Source organism: Achroia grisella, unplaced genomic scaffold (genome assembly GCF_030625045.1).
Source record: "Achroia grisella isolate CSIRO2021 unplaced genomic scaffold, CSIRO_AGI_Agris_v1 utg947, whole genome shotgun sequence".
Lineage (NCBI taxonomy): Eukaryota > Metazoa > Arthropoda > Insecta > Lepidoptera > Pyralidae > Achroia > Achroia grisella.
Genome location: NW_026713071.1, coordinates 963528 through 983792, shown reverse-complemented (window position 1 = coordinate 983792; position 20265 = coordinate 963528). Strand labels below are relative to the sequence as shown.

Sequence of the window (20265 nt, the reverse complement as noted above, 5' to 3'; positions counted from 1 at the left end):
AAACAGCTTTAAGAGTAAGATTAGAGATAATAGTGCAATTTTTTATTTGTATATATTTTTTTGTGTATCTACTTTTTTATATTACTGTGCCATGTATATGTTCTTTAACGCAAATAAAAGTTTTATCTCTGTATTACTTTACTTTTAATTTAGGCTTATTCCTCACTAAACGATTACTTAAATGAGAAGCATGGCAATAGTTGTTCATGGAGGGGATTTTCATTTAATGTTAGACATAGACACCTATATAAGTGTATAATGTAAATAAACTTGCTTTATTAAAAAAAGAAATTCAGTTGAGTTTCTTGCCAGTTCTTCTCAATTGAATTTGTACATATATTGAACTAGACGGTATGGAAAACAATATTAATACAAGAAATTTGACGTTTTTAAGCGATTTTAATTTGATTTTGACTTAACATTTTCAGGTCTTCAGGCAGACACCGCGTATGGTCAAGTGTTGTGCTTGCCGCCCTCAGCATGCTGGCGAAGGAGACAGGCCTTACAGTTCTGCTGTTCAACGTAACCTTCGATTTATATCGGTGCTGGAGCCCCATATCAAAGTAAATATGTACATGTTATAATTCTAACACTAGGTCAAATACGACTGCATTTTACCTGTTTTTGGCAATTGCCTATTGGTGATCTTATACAGATTGTCCCAAGAGAAGAGATCACGACCAACTGAAAGCAGGAGATCAAGTCAGCGCGGGTATAAGAAAAATAAAAAAAACATAACCAAGTATTGTAACTATAAAAAAATTAAAAAACCAACACCACTCCGAAAGAACCCCCCCCCCCCCCCCAGTTCAAATGGGTACATAATTACGAAGGCCTGAGGCGAGGTTCGAACCTCTACACAGTGTTTTAGGACAAGCCCGTATCCGTTAGGCAGGAGATTGAATTCAGTTAGTACCTGTATATGATTTTAGCCTGTATAAAACAAAGTTGCTGTCGCTGTCTGTCCGTCCCTATGTATGCTTAAATCTTTAAATCTACGCAACGGATTATGATGCGTTTTTTTAATAGATAGAGTGATTCAAGAGGAACATTTATATATGTATAATACATATACACTGCGAAGCCAGGTCGAGTAGCTAGTGTATATAACGAAATTTTACCCGCAATATGTGACGTGTTTCAGACCATCCTTAGCAGTGAAATGGAGGTGGAAAAGCGACAGCCACTGGGGTCGAGTGGTGCGGGTGCTGACTGCTCTGTCGTTACTCATAGCGGCTCGACTGGCGCTGCTACAAGGTTCATTGCCGGCTTTCTCACCACAGGACAACCCGCCAGCCTTTCATCCGTCCTTCATCGTCAGGTTTGTATGCGTTACACCTTATTTTAAATACACACTAACAAGTAAAAGGGATGCGATAATCAGTACAGAAACCGTTACGTCCTCACTCTGTGCAATCAGATAATATTGTCAGTATTATGAATTTTAAGTTTTGTCTACAAAAACATTATTATCATTTATAAACTTTTCAACTTTATAAATGAGATTTTTAGAAAGTGAATAAAAAATCATAAATTTTTTTATTCTTTTTAATTTAGTTCCACTGCAGTACTCTTTTTTTTTGATTATTTAAATTATTAACCGGGTCTTAACACGAATAATTTTATGGCAAATAAAGGTATTTACCTCTCTCGACGTTTCGACTAGGTTGCACTAGTCTTTTTTTTTGCTTTGTAATAAAAGTCGTTTGACGGCCTCGGTTGTTTAGCGGTTGAGCACACTGCTTTACTTCCTACAGTCGCGGGTTCGATTCCTCACACGGTACAAATATTTGTATCTATGAATATGATTGTTTGTATCGATCTGGTGTTTTTTATGTATAAAATGTATCTATTTAGAAAAAAAAATCAAAGTATTTATATCAGTTGTCTAGTACCCATAACACAAGCTCTGCTTACCTTGGGACTAGATGGCGTTGTGTGAATTATCCAAGATCTTATTATATTTATTATTTATACATTTTATTTTATTATTATATACATTATTATTATTGTTATTACTTTTCTTCTTGGCTTTCACCGGTATTTTTGCTATGTACAGGCCTATGAGCTTAGTGGAAGATAGCGGAAGTGGCAAGAGCTTCACCGACAAGAGCGTAGCTCTTAAATTATGAATGAATGACTGAACCTATTATTATCCAATTTCAGGCTAATGACTTTCTGCTACCTGGCTGCCTTCAACTGGTGGCTACTGCTGTGCCCCTGGACGCTCAGTCATGACTGGCAGATGGGGTCCGTTCCGCTGATCACCAGCGGTTGGGATCCAAGGAACTTGCTCACGTGTGCTGCTATTATTGCATTAGTTGCACTATCATATAGATGCCTGATGGATTTAGAGGTATAGTGTAAAATGAATTTTGTTTTTCACTTATTTGAGGGTACTAATGGCCCATGTAGATGCTAGCTGACCCAGCATACGTTGTTTTGCCATATAAATTATAATCGCTATTACAACAAGGGTTGCTGGTAGAAGGGTAAAAATTTAGGGCTGTATTTATTTTTTATTGCCACATTATAAAAAGAAAAAAAAATATTTCATCGAAAAATTAAAAAATTTTTTTTAGGGTGAGTCACTCTTAACATTTAGGATTATAAAAATTAGTTATAAACTTACTCTCGCACCTACTCAATAAAATAATAACGAATAAAATTTCATCAAAATTGGTCAAGCCGTTGCGGAGGAGTATAAACACGATACCTTTGATAAAAAACCTGAGAATTTTATATATTAGACTAGCTACTCGCCCCGGCTTCGCATGGGTGTATAATACACCTTATACATATATAAACCTTTCTCTAGAATGACTCTATCTATTAAAAAAACCGATTCAAAATCCGTTGCGTACATTTAAAGATTTAAGCATACATAGGGACGGACAGACAGCGACAGCGACTTTGTTTCATACTATCTAAAGATAAATATCTTATAGACTAACATACCTACTAAGAATTTTCGCTTAAAAGCATCAGTGTGGGGACTGAACATGACTATCTGTTATGTATGCGAATAATAATTTTAACGAAAAGAAAGCAAAATATGTTAAAGGCGACCAAATTATGCAATATCCAATAACAGCACCCTTCCTGGCCTGCATCACCTGGATTGCAGACAGGACCGAGAAGACGTTGATTGATCGTATTTTTTTATTATTTTTGATAATTTATTTTTAAACGGCCGAAGCAAAACCCGTCCTTTCCAACGAACCAATAGGGCACATGAGTTAGACATGCTTCAATATATATCTTTTTCGGTTTAGTGAGTAATGAAATTAATTGAAATGAATTTTATTTGCAAAAAACTGATGATGGTAATATGTTTACAGTGGTCTAGCAGTTTAGCATACCGCTTTACTTCCGAAGGTCGCGGGTTCGATTCCTCGCACGGTGCAAGCGTGATGTGTGTGATTATTTGTATCGGTCTGTGTTGTAGTAATAAGAAAAAAGACTAGGTAAAAACGGAGAAAAATAAATATTAATATAGACTACTGACAATTAGGAATAGAATGATGGAATTAAAGTATCAAAAGAAGAAGTATCAAGAATGTAATATAAAAGAACTAGAAATTCAAATATAAATTTAAAATATAAAACTTATCTTCATTAGCCAGTTACAACAGTCTGGATGTTTTATATGTATATTACTAGCTACTCTCCCCGGCTTCGCATGAGTATATACATGTATAAACCTTCCTCTTGAATCATTCTCTCTATTAAAAAAAACCCCTTTAAAATCCGTTGCGTAGTTTTAAAGATTTAAGCATACGTAGGGACGGACAGACAGCGACCGCGGCTTTGTTTTATACTATGTAATGATAATGATGTATGTATTTACAAAAAAAAGTATCTAAGTATTTATATCAGTTGTCTAGTACCCATAACACAAGCTTAGCTTACCGTGGGTCTAGATGGCGCTGTGTTAATTGTTCAAGGTTATTTATTTATTATTAATACGTTCAGGTATCTTATTGGCAACTGTTTACCCCATTTCATGGGTATACCATTACAGTACGTGCTTTCCTCTCCAAAAGCGAATGGATCTACATGAGGATTGTCTCGAAGTGAAAAAAAAAATTTTTAGGCCCCAATTTAATTTTTATATAAACCTTCAAATTGTAAATCAAGCTTTAAAATGTTTTTTTTTCAGTTACAAAGGCACACCCCAGTGTTGGTAGGTTTGATGCTGCTAGTGATACCATACCTGCCTGCATCCAATCTACTAGTCACTGTTGGCTTCGTGGTGGCTGAGAGAGTACTATATATACCAAGGTAACCAATTGCAATCTAAAATAGAATAATATAGAAATTTTCTTAAAAAAAATATAAATGAAAATGGAACAAACAAGTTTTTTTTCGGACTACTCTAATGCTGTTGGCCGCAGCTGGCCTTTACAGCGTCACCGGACGATAGGGGGCGAGTGCAGATGGCACTCCAAACCCGCGGAAGGACTTATGGAGCGGCTGAAGGCAAACTCCCGCCTGACAGATACGACTTTAGTCTGAGGGCACCGCTAGGAGTTCGAACAGAGTTTTTACATCTGTTAATTCACATTTACTGAGAAAAGCCTACTCACTAAACGATTACTTGAATGACGAGCGTGCATGGTTGTTCATGCACGGGATTTTCATTTAATGTTAGACATAGACACCTATATAAATATAAATTGTAAATAAACTGGCTTTTAAAAAAAAAAGTAATCAATTGAGTTTCTTGCCAGTTCTTCCCAATTGGATCTATATACCGACCTGGACGGTAGGGAAAAAAATATAATGTAAAAACTTGACGTTCATAAGCGGCTAAAATGTCCTACATGAATAAATGATTTTTGAATTTGAACCTCGGCTCTGGCTGATTAATTTAAAAATCACCCTCCTGTCCTATTTTCCAGTGTGGGATCTGTCATCATAACAGCATACGGCATTCAGTTACTGTGGCGACACTACGGGGGTAGTAAAGGGTTGTTGGTGCTGGTCGTTGGGGCGCTGGTTGGTGCCGGAGTAGCAAGGACTCACCTGAGGAACAGGGAGTGGAGGACCAGGGAGACTTTGCTCAGGTAGGCAATGAAATACTCCTATATACCAGCACATTTGTTATTTATGTATTTATTTACTAGCTGACCCGCGTGACTTCGTCTGCATCACACATATGTAAATTGGTCAAGTAAAACCAATTGAATATTTTTTGTTCTTTTCCCAAAAATTCTCATCTCCCCTCTTAAGGAGAGGAGATGGCAACATACCCCCGGCAGAAGCACAGTCGGCCGGGGTTCAGGGCCCCAGGGAGAGAAACCGGCGTACAATGCGGGCAGAATCTAACAGCACCGCTTTCTGCATCTTTCCCGGGAGTGAGCCGCCCCGGAATCCCAACCGTCTGAGATGTTGTTCCAAACTGGTTGGGATAAGACCGTTCACCGACATAACGATTGGAATGATTTCGGTGGACATCACCCCCCACATTTCGGTCACCTCGTGAGCCAGGTCGAGATACTTTCTCTTTTTCTCAGTTTCGGCTTTATTTTTTGTTATTATTATTCATATTATTACACCCTAAAGAGTAACATACATCTACCCATCCATACATATATACTCACAAACTTTTGCAGTTATAAGATAGTTCCTTTAAAGTCAAAAACATAACTGAGGATAAAGTTATGTTACAAGCTGTGCAATCGCAGTCGCAGGTTTTATTCCTCGCACGATACAAATATATTCATGATCATGATTGTTCGTATTGATCTTAAGTGTGTGTATGGATTAAAAAAATGTATTTAAGTTGTAGCTGATGTGTCTCAAAAGTCTAAATTAAATTAAAGAGACAGCTGTCCGAACGAGAGGTAGATAAAAAACAAATTGTTATGACTATTCAAAAGTGCTTAAATTAAGTTTATTTGAATAAATGATTTTCTATTCTATTCTATTCTATTCTCGCGACTGCAAAACGGACCTGAAAAATAAAACTAAAATATTAATAAAAACATAACACATAAAAACATATAGAAATAACCATAAAATATATAAACCAATACTTACCTTTCACTATATATATGTATAAATTGATACTTTACTGTTAAAATATATTGTTTGTTTGTAGGGTGTATCTATAAGATTCTATGTTACATACCTGTATACCTACTTATTTGGTAATTAAATTGATCTCACCGCTTGTGCGTAAATAGCGACACCTATAGCAGTTATCAGTTCCCTCGCACCGCAGGCGAACGCGTCCACTATCCTCACGCTATATATGCGCAAGCGACACGGACAGCTGTAAACTTCAATCATTGTTTCATTCCTGAAAATTTCACCACTCCACTTGCGAGAGTGTTTTAAGGATTTATTTATGAAAATATCATCTATGCCAGAAGGAATATAGACAGTTTCAAAAGAGTTAGTGATTGCACTAATAAAAGCTTACGTAACAATAACAAACTGATTTTACCTAAATGTCGTTTGGCTAAAGTTAGTAATTCGTTTTATGGCAATTGCGTAAGGTTTTACAATAAAATACCAGAGTCTGTTATAAATCTGCCAGAAAAACGATTTAAATGTCAAATAAAACAGTTCCTTTGCAAAAAAGCTTACTATAATATTGAAGAATTCGTTAACGATAATAATGTTTTTATAGAAAAACTTTAAATCCATAGCACTGACAATATTATCTGATTACATTAATAATGAGTGCGTAGCGACTTCTATGTTGATTATCGCATGCCTCTTACTTGTTATACTGTAATTATTTATATAAAAAAAAAACATCTATTAAAAAGAGCAACACACAAGTTTCTTGCTCATTCTTCTTGTGATGAATCTGCATTCCGAATGAGTGGTAGAATCAAAATATGACTATTCAAAAGTGCTTGTAATGAGTTTATTTGAATAAAGATTATTTCTATTTCTATTTCTATTTCGCTTATATACGCTTATCTGCATCGGTTTCATAAGTATTACTATCAATTTGTATTAGTCTGAGTGATTTTTAAAATCTACTGTGTATGTAGTTACAAAATATGTGTTTAAATATTTCTAACAGTTGTCTAGTACCTACCTATAAAACAACCACTGCGCTGTTTAGCTAGGGACTAAGTGACTCTATATGTATTGTCCAGAATTATTATTATTTGTTACTATTACATTGTTGATTTAATTATTGCGGTATGATTGGAGGCTTTATTTATATGCCAGTTTTGGTTGTATATAAGTAGTTTATTCTAATTAGTTTATTAGCATACAGCGTTATAATTTGTTTATATCATTGCTTTCTTGATTCAATTATTTTAGAAATATGAAAGCGTAGCGGGTTTTGTATTAATTGCCGCATGCATTCTTATGTGAAATGTGAATACTATAAACATCAGATGGCAATTGTGAGTAGCTATGACGTGGTCTGGTGTTTTGAGTAGTCATGCTCACTAAAATGTCCAGACTTGTGGCGGCGTGGTGGGCCGGGTCATTGGGCTCCCTAAAATATGGTCGAGCGCAGTGATGGCTGGCTCATCCGTCATACTCGTGAACGGGTGCTGCTTGTAGGGACTGGTCTGCTCTAATTACTATGACTGATTTCCTCTTATTAATTGTTTAACCAGTTGGTTATGTATTCAATATTTTTTTCTTTTTGAGTATTTAATTGAATTAGTGCTAATCGGTGGTTTGTATTCACACACTTAAACTTAAATTGTAAGTAAGAATAAATTATTTAAAAGAGCAACACACAAGTTTCTTGCTTGTTCTTCTTGTGATGAGACAGCATTCCGAATGAGCGGTAGATTAAAAAAAAAAAAAAAATGTTATGACTATTCAAAAGTGCTTCAATGTAAGTTTATTTGAATAAATGATTTTCTATTCTATTCTATTCTATTCTAATAATAGTAATTTACAGCTATATATAGTAATGAAGAACAGTATACAAAAATTAGTGATCAGAAATACAATAATTGTAAGGAAGTCTCTAGAAGAAGTCAAATTGTAGATTGTTTTTCCCGCGCCAAACGCAACGCGCCACAGAGTCAAAATATACGGTGGCGCGCAGCCGCAGTAGGACGATGAGCGCATTATGGCAGTATGAGCGATGTTAATACCACAGATAATATATGTTAATACTATGAGTATTAACAATTATTGTCTAGAATTATTATTATTTATTACTATTACATTGTTGATATAATTAAAATGTATGTTGATTTCAGAGCTGATTTATCAGTGTTGCCTCACAACGCGAAGTTGCATTATAATTTCGCTAACTTTTTGAAGGACATTGAGCAACAAGAGAGTGCTGTTAGGCATTATAAAGAGGCTTTAAAGTGAGTATTGCTAATATATTTCTAACATTATATAGTATAAAATAAAGTCGCTGTCGCTGTCTATCCGTCCATATGTATGTTTAAATTTTTAAAACTACGCAACGGATTTTGTTGCGTTTTTTTTAATAGATAGTGTGTTTTAAGAGGAAGGTTTATATATATAATACATGTACACCCGGGCGAAGCCAGAGCGAGTAGCTAGTTACTAATATTATATCTAATTATTATTGAACTAGCTGTTCCTGTGACTTCGTCCGCGTGGATTTTAACTTTATATTTCTAAAATAAAAGTAGCCTAAAGAACTAAAAATAATTTTCGTCTTAATTTATTCGTTCCATTAGGTACTGGTAGGTTCATACTAATACATTTTATCCCCATGGGGGTTGAATTTATCAAAATCCTATTTAAGCGAACGTCTTCATCATAGTAGTTCCAATCTTTAATTTCAGTTCAAGCAGTCGAAAATCTAAGAAGATTTATACAAACTTTCATCCCCTATTTTATCCCCTTAGGGGTGGAATTTATCAAAATCCTTTCTTAGCGGATGCCTACGCCATAACATCTACCTGCATGCCAAATTTCAGTCCGATCCGTCCAGTGGTTTAGGGTGTGCGTTAATAGATCACTATGTCAGTCAGTCACCTTTGAGTTATATATATTTAGATTTAAAAAATCAATTACAAAAAGGTATAAAACACAATTTCAATTACTCATTGTTATTCTGCATGCGTTGTAACTCGCGTAATGAAAATACTTATACTCCAATTTTATTTATATGTATAGATAATGGAATGGTGCACCCGCCTGCGCTAACGGTTTACGCTGGCGGGGCACCAGTGGTGGATGATAAGATGAGCATGAGGTCAGGTCAGTTAGCCCATCGTGACGTCACCAGGAATTTATCACGATGGGATTTCTAGGCGGAACCGAGTGGAGGTGAACTTAACATGGTACATTGCTAGCAATAAGATTATCAATCCACATTTCACAGGGAATTTCCCCCAATAGCCGTATATTCTTTTGACTACTTTGTAATAGTGTAAAATGATTGTAACTGTTTCAGATTGTGGCCAAGTTACGCCAGTGCTCACAACAATCTTGGCACACTGGTAATGGAGTCAGGTCGAGCTGAACACCACTTCTTGCAAGCTCTTAAATACAACCGGGAACATATCAATGCACATTATAACCTCGCTAAACTATACAGGTGAATTGTGTTGCTAGCAATAAATAATTATTTTATGTTTTAGTTTATGGTAATAGCGATACTGTGCCGAGGGTGGCACCACTGAATCTCTCTCTCCCTCTGGTTTCCACGGCTTTGTCTATCATACGTGGATCAGTGTAATTCAATATCAAAAATCATTTATTCATGTTGGATATTTTACCCACTTATCAATTTATTTATATTATAATTTTTTCCCTACATCCACTTTAGTATATAGATCCAATTGAGAAGAACTGGCAAGAAACTCAATTGAATTACTTTTGTTTTTAAAGCCAGTTTATTTACAATGTATATTTATATAGGTATTTATGTCTAACATTAATTAAAAATCCCGTGTATGAATAACTATTGCCATGCAAGCTCGTCATTCAAGTAATCGTTTAGTGAGTAGGCTTTGCTCAGTAAATATGATTTAACAGATGTTTTGAATTTATTTAAGGGTAATTCCAATATATCCTTTGGTATCTTATTGTACATTTTTATACCTATTCCCATAAAAGACCTATTAACTTTTTCTAAACGATACTTGGGGACAGCAAGTTTGTCTTTAAATCTAGTATTAATATTATGAATAGTGCTGTTTTTTGGAATTATATGTAAGTAATTAAATTCTTGAGTGGTTTAAATATAATACGTTTATTTGCGCCTGTGGTAATGAGCATTATATTACTCAGAGCAGAATTGCTATTACTGTTTTAACAAATATCTCAGAACAATTCACACAGCGCCATCTAGTCCCAAGCAAACCAGAGCTTGTGTTATGGGTACTGGACAACTGATACAAATAAATAGATACTTTTATTTTGTAAATACATATATAATATACATAGAAAACACCCAAACCGGTACAAACAATCATACTGATGAATACAAATATTTGTACCGTGTGAACAATCGAAATCAAATAATACTGGCCAGATGATATAGAAACTCATAAAAAGCACTTAAAATAAAAAAGAAACATCAAAATTACAATACAAAAAAAAAAACAGTCATATTTAAAACCATTTATTTTCTTAAATCGGTTGCAAGTTGACTCTGATGAATTAATTTTGTATTTAGTAAACTTTTTGTTATTTTGCATTTGTGACTTTCCGTTCCCTTATTCCTACTAATACCGAATTGTATTGCATTTAGAAAAAAGAATCGCATAACCGATTCACTGAAGATGCTGGAGCGGTGTATTTCATTGGAGCCACGATTCGTTCAAGCATATTTAGAGCTGCTGCTTATAACGAACGAGAATGAGAAGAGGCCGATATTGGACAAGCTCGTGGAGCTGGAACCAAATAATTGGGAGCATTTTCTTTTGTACGGTAATTGGTTTAGAGATAGAGGTAAGTTATTGCAATTATTTGAAACTACTTATTAGTCTATATGTTTTACTTTCTATATAACAAATCCATATGCAATATAAAAATCAAAATAATATAGCGTAAGTAATATTTTTATTTCTTTCTTTATTTACCATAATTGAGTAATAAGAAGAATCTAGTTGTTGAGTCAATGTCCTTAGGCCTTCATCCGCTCCATAAATGTTTTCGCAAGTTTAGAGTGCCATCTGCACTCGCCTTCTATCGCCCGGTGAAGCTGTAGCTGCAGCCAACAGCATCAGAGTAGTCCAAAGAGAAACATACTTCTATGTTCTCATAGTTCAGAATTTTATCTTCAAGTTTTTTAAACAGACGAGTATTTATTCTAACTTATATTTATTGGTCAGACTAAAGTCGTATCCGTCAGGCGGGATTTGGCCTTCTGCCTCTCTATAAGTCTTTCCGCAAATTTGGAGTGCCATCTGCACTCGCCCTCTATCGTCCGGTGAAGCTGTAAAGGCCAGCTGCGGCCAACAGCATTGGAGTGGTCGGTAAAAAAATATTCTATGTACTCATAGTCCAGAATGTTGTCTTCAAGAAGTTTTTTAAAGGTATTTACACTAACATATACATATTTATTGGTTTTAGATTTGTTGCCTTTGTCATCTGAGTATTATACGATAGCAATGAGATTGTCGTTTGCTGGTGAGACACAGAACAGTGAACGCGGTAAGATACTGTCGCTGCGCGCTGCCTGCTTAGCGCTGCGTCGAGCAGGGCAGCGGGCCAGAGTACTGCAAATGCTTACTAGGTAATGATGACCACATAGTAGAAATTGGACCATACAGATATAGCAAAAGATAAGTTACAGATTTACAGATAAAAACTGTGGCCCTATTTTTTTAAATATATTATGCCCAATTTACACTCAGCCCGAGTGGGCAGGGAAGTAGCGCGAGAGTGTAAACACGAGTGGAAACACTTTCCATGCTATTGGCGCTGCCACTCGCGCTGCCGGCGCTCCCTCGATTGTAGGTTTTTGGGGCGCGAGTCAAAGGACTGGCAGCGAGAGTGGCAGCGTGTTTTTACATTCAGCGTGTTTTTACGCTCAGTTGTCGCCCGGCAATATTTCTGGCAGCGTGAGTGGCAAGGGAAGTGGCTGAATGTAAACGTAGCATTAGTTGTAGAAGCAATCTAAATCATGTCAAATGATCTTTATTCGTCTATTATTATAGAAACTTGTGATAAGTTTTAAGAGAAGTTTGAGCTAAGAAGAACTAAGAAGAAACTACAACCACAGATCAGCATATAGCGTTATCAGCTGTTTGTTGGCAATTTAAACCGAGAGGAAATACTGTTTTTTTTACATGTATGCAAGGGTGCTGCTGCTCAACCTACCGACGTAACTACTGCTTCATGACAATGTGAATCGGGAGATAATGCTGATGTTTTTACATGTTTGCAAGGGTACTCCTTCTCAACCTACCCTCTGAATTGGAGCTCGGAGCTGACTTTCACTAAGCTTCATAAAACAACCTTTTTTTATACTACGATATTGGCCTATCTGATGATATACAGTGTAGCCTATAGATCCCTGATACACCAAGGGAGTCACGTGCGCGTTGCCGACCCTTAACCACATTAAAAATTTTAGACCTGAATGAAATTGATCACATTAACCTGTTCCTAGCTCGTGGGCTATAGTGTAATAAAATAGTACCGGTGTTTGTTCGACAGATGGCAGGCGGGGCGTGGCGGCGCGCAGCCGGCGGCGGCGCGGCGGCTGGCGGCGCGAGCCTGGCGCCTCCGCACAGAGCTGGCGGGCCGCGCCGCACTGTACGCGCGGCCCGCGCCGCCAGCGGTGAGCCTAACTTAATAATTATAACCTCAGGACAATTCACACAGCGCCATCTAGACCCAAGTTAAGCTAGCTAAAGCTTGTGGGCGGGGGGAAATGGGATTGTTAGTAATGTGGACTAATGAACCCATTACTAGCAATGTACCATATCAGGTTGACCTCCACGCGGTTCCCCCTGGAAACCATCGTGTTAAATTCCTGGTGAATTTGTCACGATGGGCTAACTGACCTGACCTCATGCTCATATTATCACCCTCCACTGGTGCCCCGCCAGCGTAAACCGTTAGCGCAGGCGGATGCACCATTCCATTATCACATACAAAAAAAAAAAAAGCTTGTGGGCACTAGACAACTGATACAAATTATTTTTCGTTTTTATAAATACATACATATTATACATAGAAAACACCCAGACCGATATAAACAATCATACTCATGTTTATGCTGTGCGAGGAATCGAATCTGCAGCTATCGAACGTAAAGCGGTGTCCTAAGCCGCTTGACTACCGAGGTCGTCATATAAATTACCTTGATAATTATAAATACAAAGTACCTATATCGCACCTACTATAATTTTCATAGTGTTGATAATAATGACATCAATGTCGATGATGATGATGATTTTGATGATGTTGAAAATGATGATGATTTTATTTTATTTATTCATTTATTTCATACAACTATAAACAATATCAGTAAATTACCTTGTCCCTCAATTCATATACCATGTCCAAATATCCGCAGTAGTGCAATGATGTCCAGGGTCTCTGTAATTGACAATCGGACATATTTGCTGTAATGTTTAGAAGGCTGTTTGCTCTCCCCCAAATTCTACACATTTCCTCATTATAGCGTGAAACCCTTCTAACCGCGGTTTTACAGTCATTAAAACACAAACACAGTTATTATTTTGAAGTGTAGTCGATATTTTCATTGTCATCATTTTCGACATAGTTTAAATCATTGTCATCATCAACAATTACATCATCGTTATCATCCTTATCGTCATCATCATCGACATTATCCTAATCTACATCATCACTACCACTATCATCATCGTCACCATTATTACCATCATCCACCTTCCTTTATTTACAGTTCTAGTTACATAAAAAATGTCTATATCTTTTTTTATTCTTTTTTATATTCCAGGTAACATCGACATGCCTCCACCATAGCCAATTGGAGGTGTCGACCGAAGTGTACAACGGTCACTCTAGAACTTTCTATACCACTCCCGACCGTGAGTTGGACGAAATAGTGAAAATTGATAAGAATAATTGCCAAAAGAATGTTAAGAAGAGCGTATCGTTGTCCACTCAGTACAAGCCGACCCACAACAAGTCGGAGATCGGACACAAGCGGAAGAGTTGCCCGTTACACAAGAAGAAGAAGATGAAGGAGCATAACACGTTTTCTCCGTTCGTTTCTGACCATTTAATAAAGACTTATTAGTTTGTAAGTTTGCGATAAGTTACAGTAGGTAGACTTATACGTTCATATTACTGTCAGTTAAAAACTTACTCAATTGTAATGGCATTTCCCACAGCGCTGAAATTATTTCTTTGTATGAAATATAATTTATAGGTACCCTTTCTATGAAAATCGTACAATTACAGTTTATACAAGGTATAAAGGGACAGGTTGGCCAAAACGAAAACAGCTGATTCAGATGAATGGTCTGAGTCAGATGGTAAAGTATTTTCTCAGCGGAAATGCACCACAGCCATGTAATTAACGATCCTTAGTTTTGACGCCGTGCAATATATTGTGTGCAATGTGATTTTACGTCAATTCAAAACTGATCAGCGCGGGGAAGGATTTTAAATCAAGTAACATTGATGCTTTATGGTATTTTATATTATTTCGCTATGAAATATTATTATTGCTTTATATTATTACATAATATCATAGTTCACATGATTTTAAAAGAAAATACATTAAAAAATTTCCGGAAAATATTTCCACTTGTTTTCAGTTCAGAATAATGGTCTGAATTGAGAGTTTCAGTTTCAGTTCAATGTACAAACATTACATAGTATAAAACAAAGTCGCTGTCGCTGTCAGTCCCTATATATGCTTAAATCTTTAAAATTACGCAACGGATTTTGAAGAGGTTTTTTTAATAGATAGAGTGATTCAAGAGGAAGGTTTATATATATAATATATGTACACCCGTGCGAAGTCGGGGCGAGTAGTTAGTACTGAATAAATGAAGGTGCACATGGTGGATGTAACACCTTGAGGTATTTTCTCCCTTTAATATCGTTTGTCTTTAATGATAATAATAATTACTGGATATCAAAAATAATCATCATAATTTCATTTATTACAATATATATATATTAGTTATTAGTGAAAAACTATGGAACTTTTTCTTTCCTATTTTTTTTCTATCATCTGTTTAAAATAACATCACCAATATTAGCCAATTGATACTTAGTATTTTTCTTTAGTCTCTTTAAGTTTTATTTTTTACTTAGTATTTTTATATTGACTTAACGGCCTCGGTAGTCTAGCGGTATAACATACTTCTTTTCTCCCTATTGTCGCAGGTTCGATTCCTTGCATGGTACAAACATTTATATTCATGAGTATGATTGTTTGGTCTGGGTGTTTTCTATGTCTATTATGTATGTGTTTATAAAAAAAAATATCTAAGTATTTATTTCACTTGTCTAGTACCCATAATAAATACTATGCTTACAGTGGGACTAGATGCAACTGTGTTATTTTCAAATTCAAATTCAAAATATCTTTATTCGTGTAGGTCTATTACAGACTCATATATGTCAAATCTACCGACAGGTCGGAATGATTTCGAGATGAGAGGAAGTGACTTGTAATCTTTTCAAAGAAAACAATAATACAGATATAATGTTAATTCAAATTTGGGTTAAATTTTTTTTTACAATTTTTTATCTTATTATTATTATTAATTATATTAATGTACCTTTATTTCAATTGTTCAAAAATGTTCGTTAACTTGACAGTGATATTGAACGAAATAATTAATGTATATTTAAAAAAAAACCTGTATATACTCGTATAATAAAAGGTCTATTTCATATTCTAATCATACGCCATTTTATGCAACCAAACACAATAGAGTAATAATTTATTTGTATTGTAAATAGAATTGTGTTACATTATTTACTAAGTAAAGTGGGTTAATTTACAATTGGTTTATTTATTTTCTAACTCAATAATTGCATGCTCTGTTCAATTATATCATATCTAACATATATAGATAGCTACACGCCCCGGCTTCGCACGGGTGTACATGTATTATATATATATAAACCTCTTGAATCACTCTATCTACTAAAAAAACCGCTTCAAATTCCGTTGCGTTGTTTTAAAGATTTAAGCATACATACGAGTAGGGACGGACAGACAGAGACAGCGACTTTGCTTTGTAATATGTAGTGATTTATATTGTTGTTACCTAATAGAGAATTCTAGTTGTTACACGCAATTTTCTTTGTCTTTCAAGAATGAGTAAGAAACTTGCATGCTGCTTTTTGTTATCATTACATAGTATAAAACAAAGTCGCTGTCGCTATCTGTCCCTATGTATGCTTAAATTTTTAAAACTACGCAACGGATTTTGATTCGTTTTTAATAGAGTGATTCAAGAGGAAGGTTTATATATATATAACTGGCTTTTACCCGCGGCTTTGCTCGCGTAAAATTATCCTCTTAGAGGTGGAATTTATCAAAATCTTTTCTCAGGGGATGCCTACGTCATAGTAGCTTTCTGAATGTAAAGACTCAGCCCGATCGGTTTAAAATTGACAAAGTTTCATACAAACTTTCATCCCCTATTTTATCCCCTTGGGGGTAGAATTAATCATAATCTTAGCGGATGCCTACGTTATAACATCTATCTGCATGCCAAATTTCAGCCCGATCCGTCAGTGGTTTCGGCTGTGCGTTGATAGATCACTATGTCAGTCACCTTTGATTTATATATATATAGATGTACACTCGGGCAAAGGCGAGGCGAGTAGCTAGTTCAAAATAAATACACATTAACAAGGAAGAGGCAATAGAAACCACTAGGCATTCATTCTTTCAAAGAGGTTACTTTATCTATCTAAATCAGATGTGGATTGCCAACATCGTGATTATTGTCTCACGACACGGCTGAGTTCAGTAGATGCAATAAAAAGTACAGTTAACATGATGTAACAGCGAGATGTCGTGTTTTTTTTATGGATGACAATTGTGTGCACCCGCCTGCGTTAACGGTTTACGCTGGCGGGGCACCAGTGGAAGATGATAAGATGAGCATGAGGTCAGGTCAGTTGGCCCATCGTGACAAATTCACCAGTACTTTATCACGATGCAAGGGGAACCGCGTGGAGGTCAACCTGATATGGTACATTGCTAGCAATTAGATCATCAGTCCACATTACTAACACTCGCTCCCCCCCCCCTCCCCCGGGATATCGTGTTATGGAGTCACCTTTTTTTATACTACGATGTTGGCAAACAAGCATACGGCCCAGCTAATGGTAAACGGTAACCGTAGCCTATGGACGCCTGAGACACCAGGGTTGTCACGCGCGTTGCCGACTGTTAAGAAACCTTAATGTACCTTTCTTGAAAAACCCTTAATTATGATTCTGTTATAATTCCACTAACACTGCAATGCTCTGATAAAGTTTATTTTAATTCATACATTTATTTAGGGACTCTCAGTTTTAGATAAAGTTTTAAAAACTCATAATATGCGATTGTAAAAAATCATAATGTTTTTCTATCTACATTTCATTGGCCTGATATACAATGTAAGTATTGTAAATAATTGTAAATTAAATGTAATTGTAAATAAACCAATATGTACGATAATTTGTTTATCAATGTAAATATATCATTATGGTTTGATATTACCAAATGATGGAAACTAAATAGAATAGAATAGAAAAGAAAATTCTTAATTCAAATATTTCTATTCAAAAGTGATTAAATTTAAATTTGAACAACTTTGAATTGTCATTAATTTTTTTTTAATACACCGCTCATTCGGAAAGCTTTTTCATCACAAGAAAAACGAGCAAGAAATTTGGGTGTTGCTCTAAAATTGCCAAAAAAATTAGTTGTAACTTTACATTGTTAAGTTGAAAATATCAAAATTTAAATCCCGGGATTCTAAACTATATCCCGGGATCGATCTCGATATCCCGGTATTATCTTTCAGTACTCCCGAAATACTGGACTTAAAGAAACTAGTCGGGATCGTATTCTCTAATTGAATACCGCTTATTCGGAAAGTTTTCTAAAGAAGAACGAGCAAGAATTTTTTGTGTTGTTCTTTTAAATAATTTAGTTGTAAGTTAAGTTGAAATGTGTGAGTACGCAGTACCAACAAACACTAGTAATGATAACCCAGGGATCATAAAATGTCATCTCATCCCCATCTAATTAGAGCTTGTAATATGGGTAATAAACAACTGATAAAAATATTGAAATACATTTTTTTGTAAATAAACAATATTTAATAATAATAATGTCCCTGGACAATTAACACAACGCCATCTACTCCCAAGTTAAGTACAGATTGTGTTATGGGTACTAGACAACTGATATAAATACACAAATACTTTTTTTTTGTAAATACATAGCGACACCCAGACTGATACAAACAATCATACTCATGAATACAAATGTTTGTACCGCGTGAGGAATCGAACCCGCGACTAACGGAAGAAGCGGTGTGCTAAACCGCTAGACTACCGAGGGCGTTCATATGTATATATATAAAACACCCAGACCAATACAAACAAGGCTGTGAAATATCAGGGTAAAGAGGGTACTAACGCCTGCAACACTAGGTGTGTCATCCACCCTTAAGAAACCATAATATACCCTTCTTGAAAAACTTTTAAAGCCATAGTGAGTCTCGTGATGTTGCTGACGTCACGATTATGTCGCCACCAATAGGAATAGAGATAAAGAGGCCGGGAACAAGGAGGGTGCGGGCTGCTCTCTCTCTGTTCGAGGCGACCGAGATGACCACACGTGAATGTACAGCGACGCAATTTATGTGGAGTATAATTTGAAGAAAGAAATAAACTAAATGTACTGCTGCATCGACGTATCATTTCTGAAACTTCCCAATAGTTGCCATATAGTTATAAAAAGAAAATATATTTAATCTTGAAACAAATACAGTGTATCAACCTCAGACTTATTGGCTGGTCATGGCACGAAATTTGTTCCAATATGTATAGATAGATAGATAAATTATTTACTCACAATTACAGACACATAACATACATGAGATACACAAAAAACACGAATTAATAAAAGAAATGTAGGTGACTTTATGTGCCGCAAAAGTGAAAAGGTAGTCAGCATAATGCTACAGATAACTCTGCAACGCTGATATTCTGTTGTTACTTATACTATACTTATTACTAAGAAAATAACATAAGTATTAATGTATGTATGTATCATACCATATTGATATATTTAGTATAATAACACTGTAATATTATTTATGCACGTGTTGCTTTAGCTGTAATTTATGTATTTATTTGTTTACATGAAATAAACTGACTTGATATATGAATTCACCGTTTTAATTTTAAACCTCATAAATTGGCAACTTTGATAATCTACACTTACCTACTATAAAATTTATTGGTACCCGTAATGGATCGGTGGACTGTATGGGTGTCTAAATGATGAAAATATGTAGTTTATAATAATACTAGCTGTTCCCACAACTTCAGTCGCGTGAAATTTTATTTTATTTTTCTAAAATAAAAGTAGCCTAAGTTACTCCCTATTACGTCAGCTACCTGCAAAAAAAAGTTTCGTCAAAATCGGTCCAGCCATTTCAGAGATTAGCCAGTACAGACAGACTGACAGACAGACAAAAATTGTAAAAAATGTTCTTTTGGTGTATGTACTGTATTTATATTCATATGCATGTAGCAAAAAATTGTTAATTCAATATTACAGATAGACACTCCAATTTTATTTATATGGATAGATAATATATTAATACAGTTGCGAAACTATCAAAAGACAATAATAGAATAATTCAAATGTATCAAAAAACATAACGTGTAAAAAGAACTGTTCTAAAAATGTAGATTTAAAAATAATAAAAATATCAAAGGAGTTTGCGACGGCCGGTGGTCGACAGTACCAATTTGAAAAACTATTCCTTTTTAATTACATTTTAAATAATAAAAAATCGAGAAATAGAAATAGAAATAATCTTCATTCAAATAAACTCATTACAAGCACTTTTGAATAGTCATATTTTGATTCTACCGCTTATTCGGAATGCAGATTCATCACAAGAAGAATGAGCAAGAAACTTGTGTGTTGCTCTTTTTAATAGATGTTTTTTTTATATAAATAATATAGTGTAATGTAGTGTAACAAGTAAGAGGCTAAGAGGCATGCGACAATCAACATAGAAATCGCTACGCACTCATCAAATGGCGCACAACCTCTTTTGCGATTAAAAAATATATATCTCGGAACAAACACACAGATCGCATCTAGACTCAAGCTAAGCAGAGCTTGTG

At 35.3% G+C, this 20265-nt stretch overlaps 1 protein-coding gene across 1 annotated transcript in view; it reads left to right on the top strand.

Moving 5' to 3' along the window:
- LOC131854091 (protein O-mannosyl-transferase TMTC1-like) overlaps positions 1-14167 on the top strand; it is a 189743-nt gene extending 175576 nt beyond the window's left edge. The window contains exons 4-14 of the mRNA XM_059205215.1: positions 429-563; positions 1145-1321; positions 2167-2356; positions 4163-4284; positions 4905-5069; positions 8199-8312; positions 9377-9520; positions 10679-10878; positions 11503-11665; positions 12592-12715; positions 13865-14167. Of these exons, the coding sequence (XP_059061198.1) occupies positions 429-563; positions 1145-1321; positions 2167-2356; positions 4163-4284; positions 4905-5069; positions 8199-8312; positions 9377-9520; positions 10679-10878; positions 11503-11665; positions 12592-12715; positions 13865-14167 (1837 nt within the window). The remainder of the gene's footprint in view (positions 1-428; positions 564-1144; positions 1322-2166; positions 2357-4162; positions 4285-4904; positions 5070-8198; positions 8313-9376; positions 9521-10678; positions 10879-11502; positions 11666-12591; positions 12716-13864) is intronic.
- The last annotated feature ends 6098 nt before the right edge of the window (positions 14168-20265 follow it).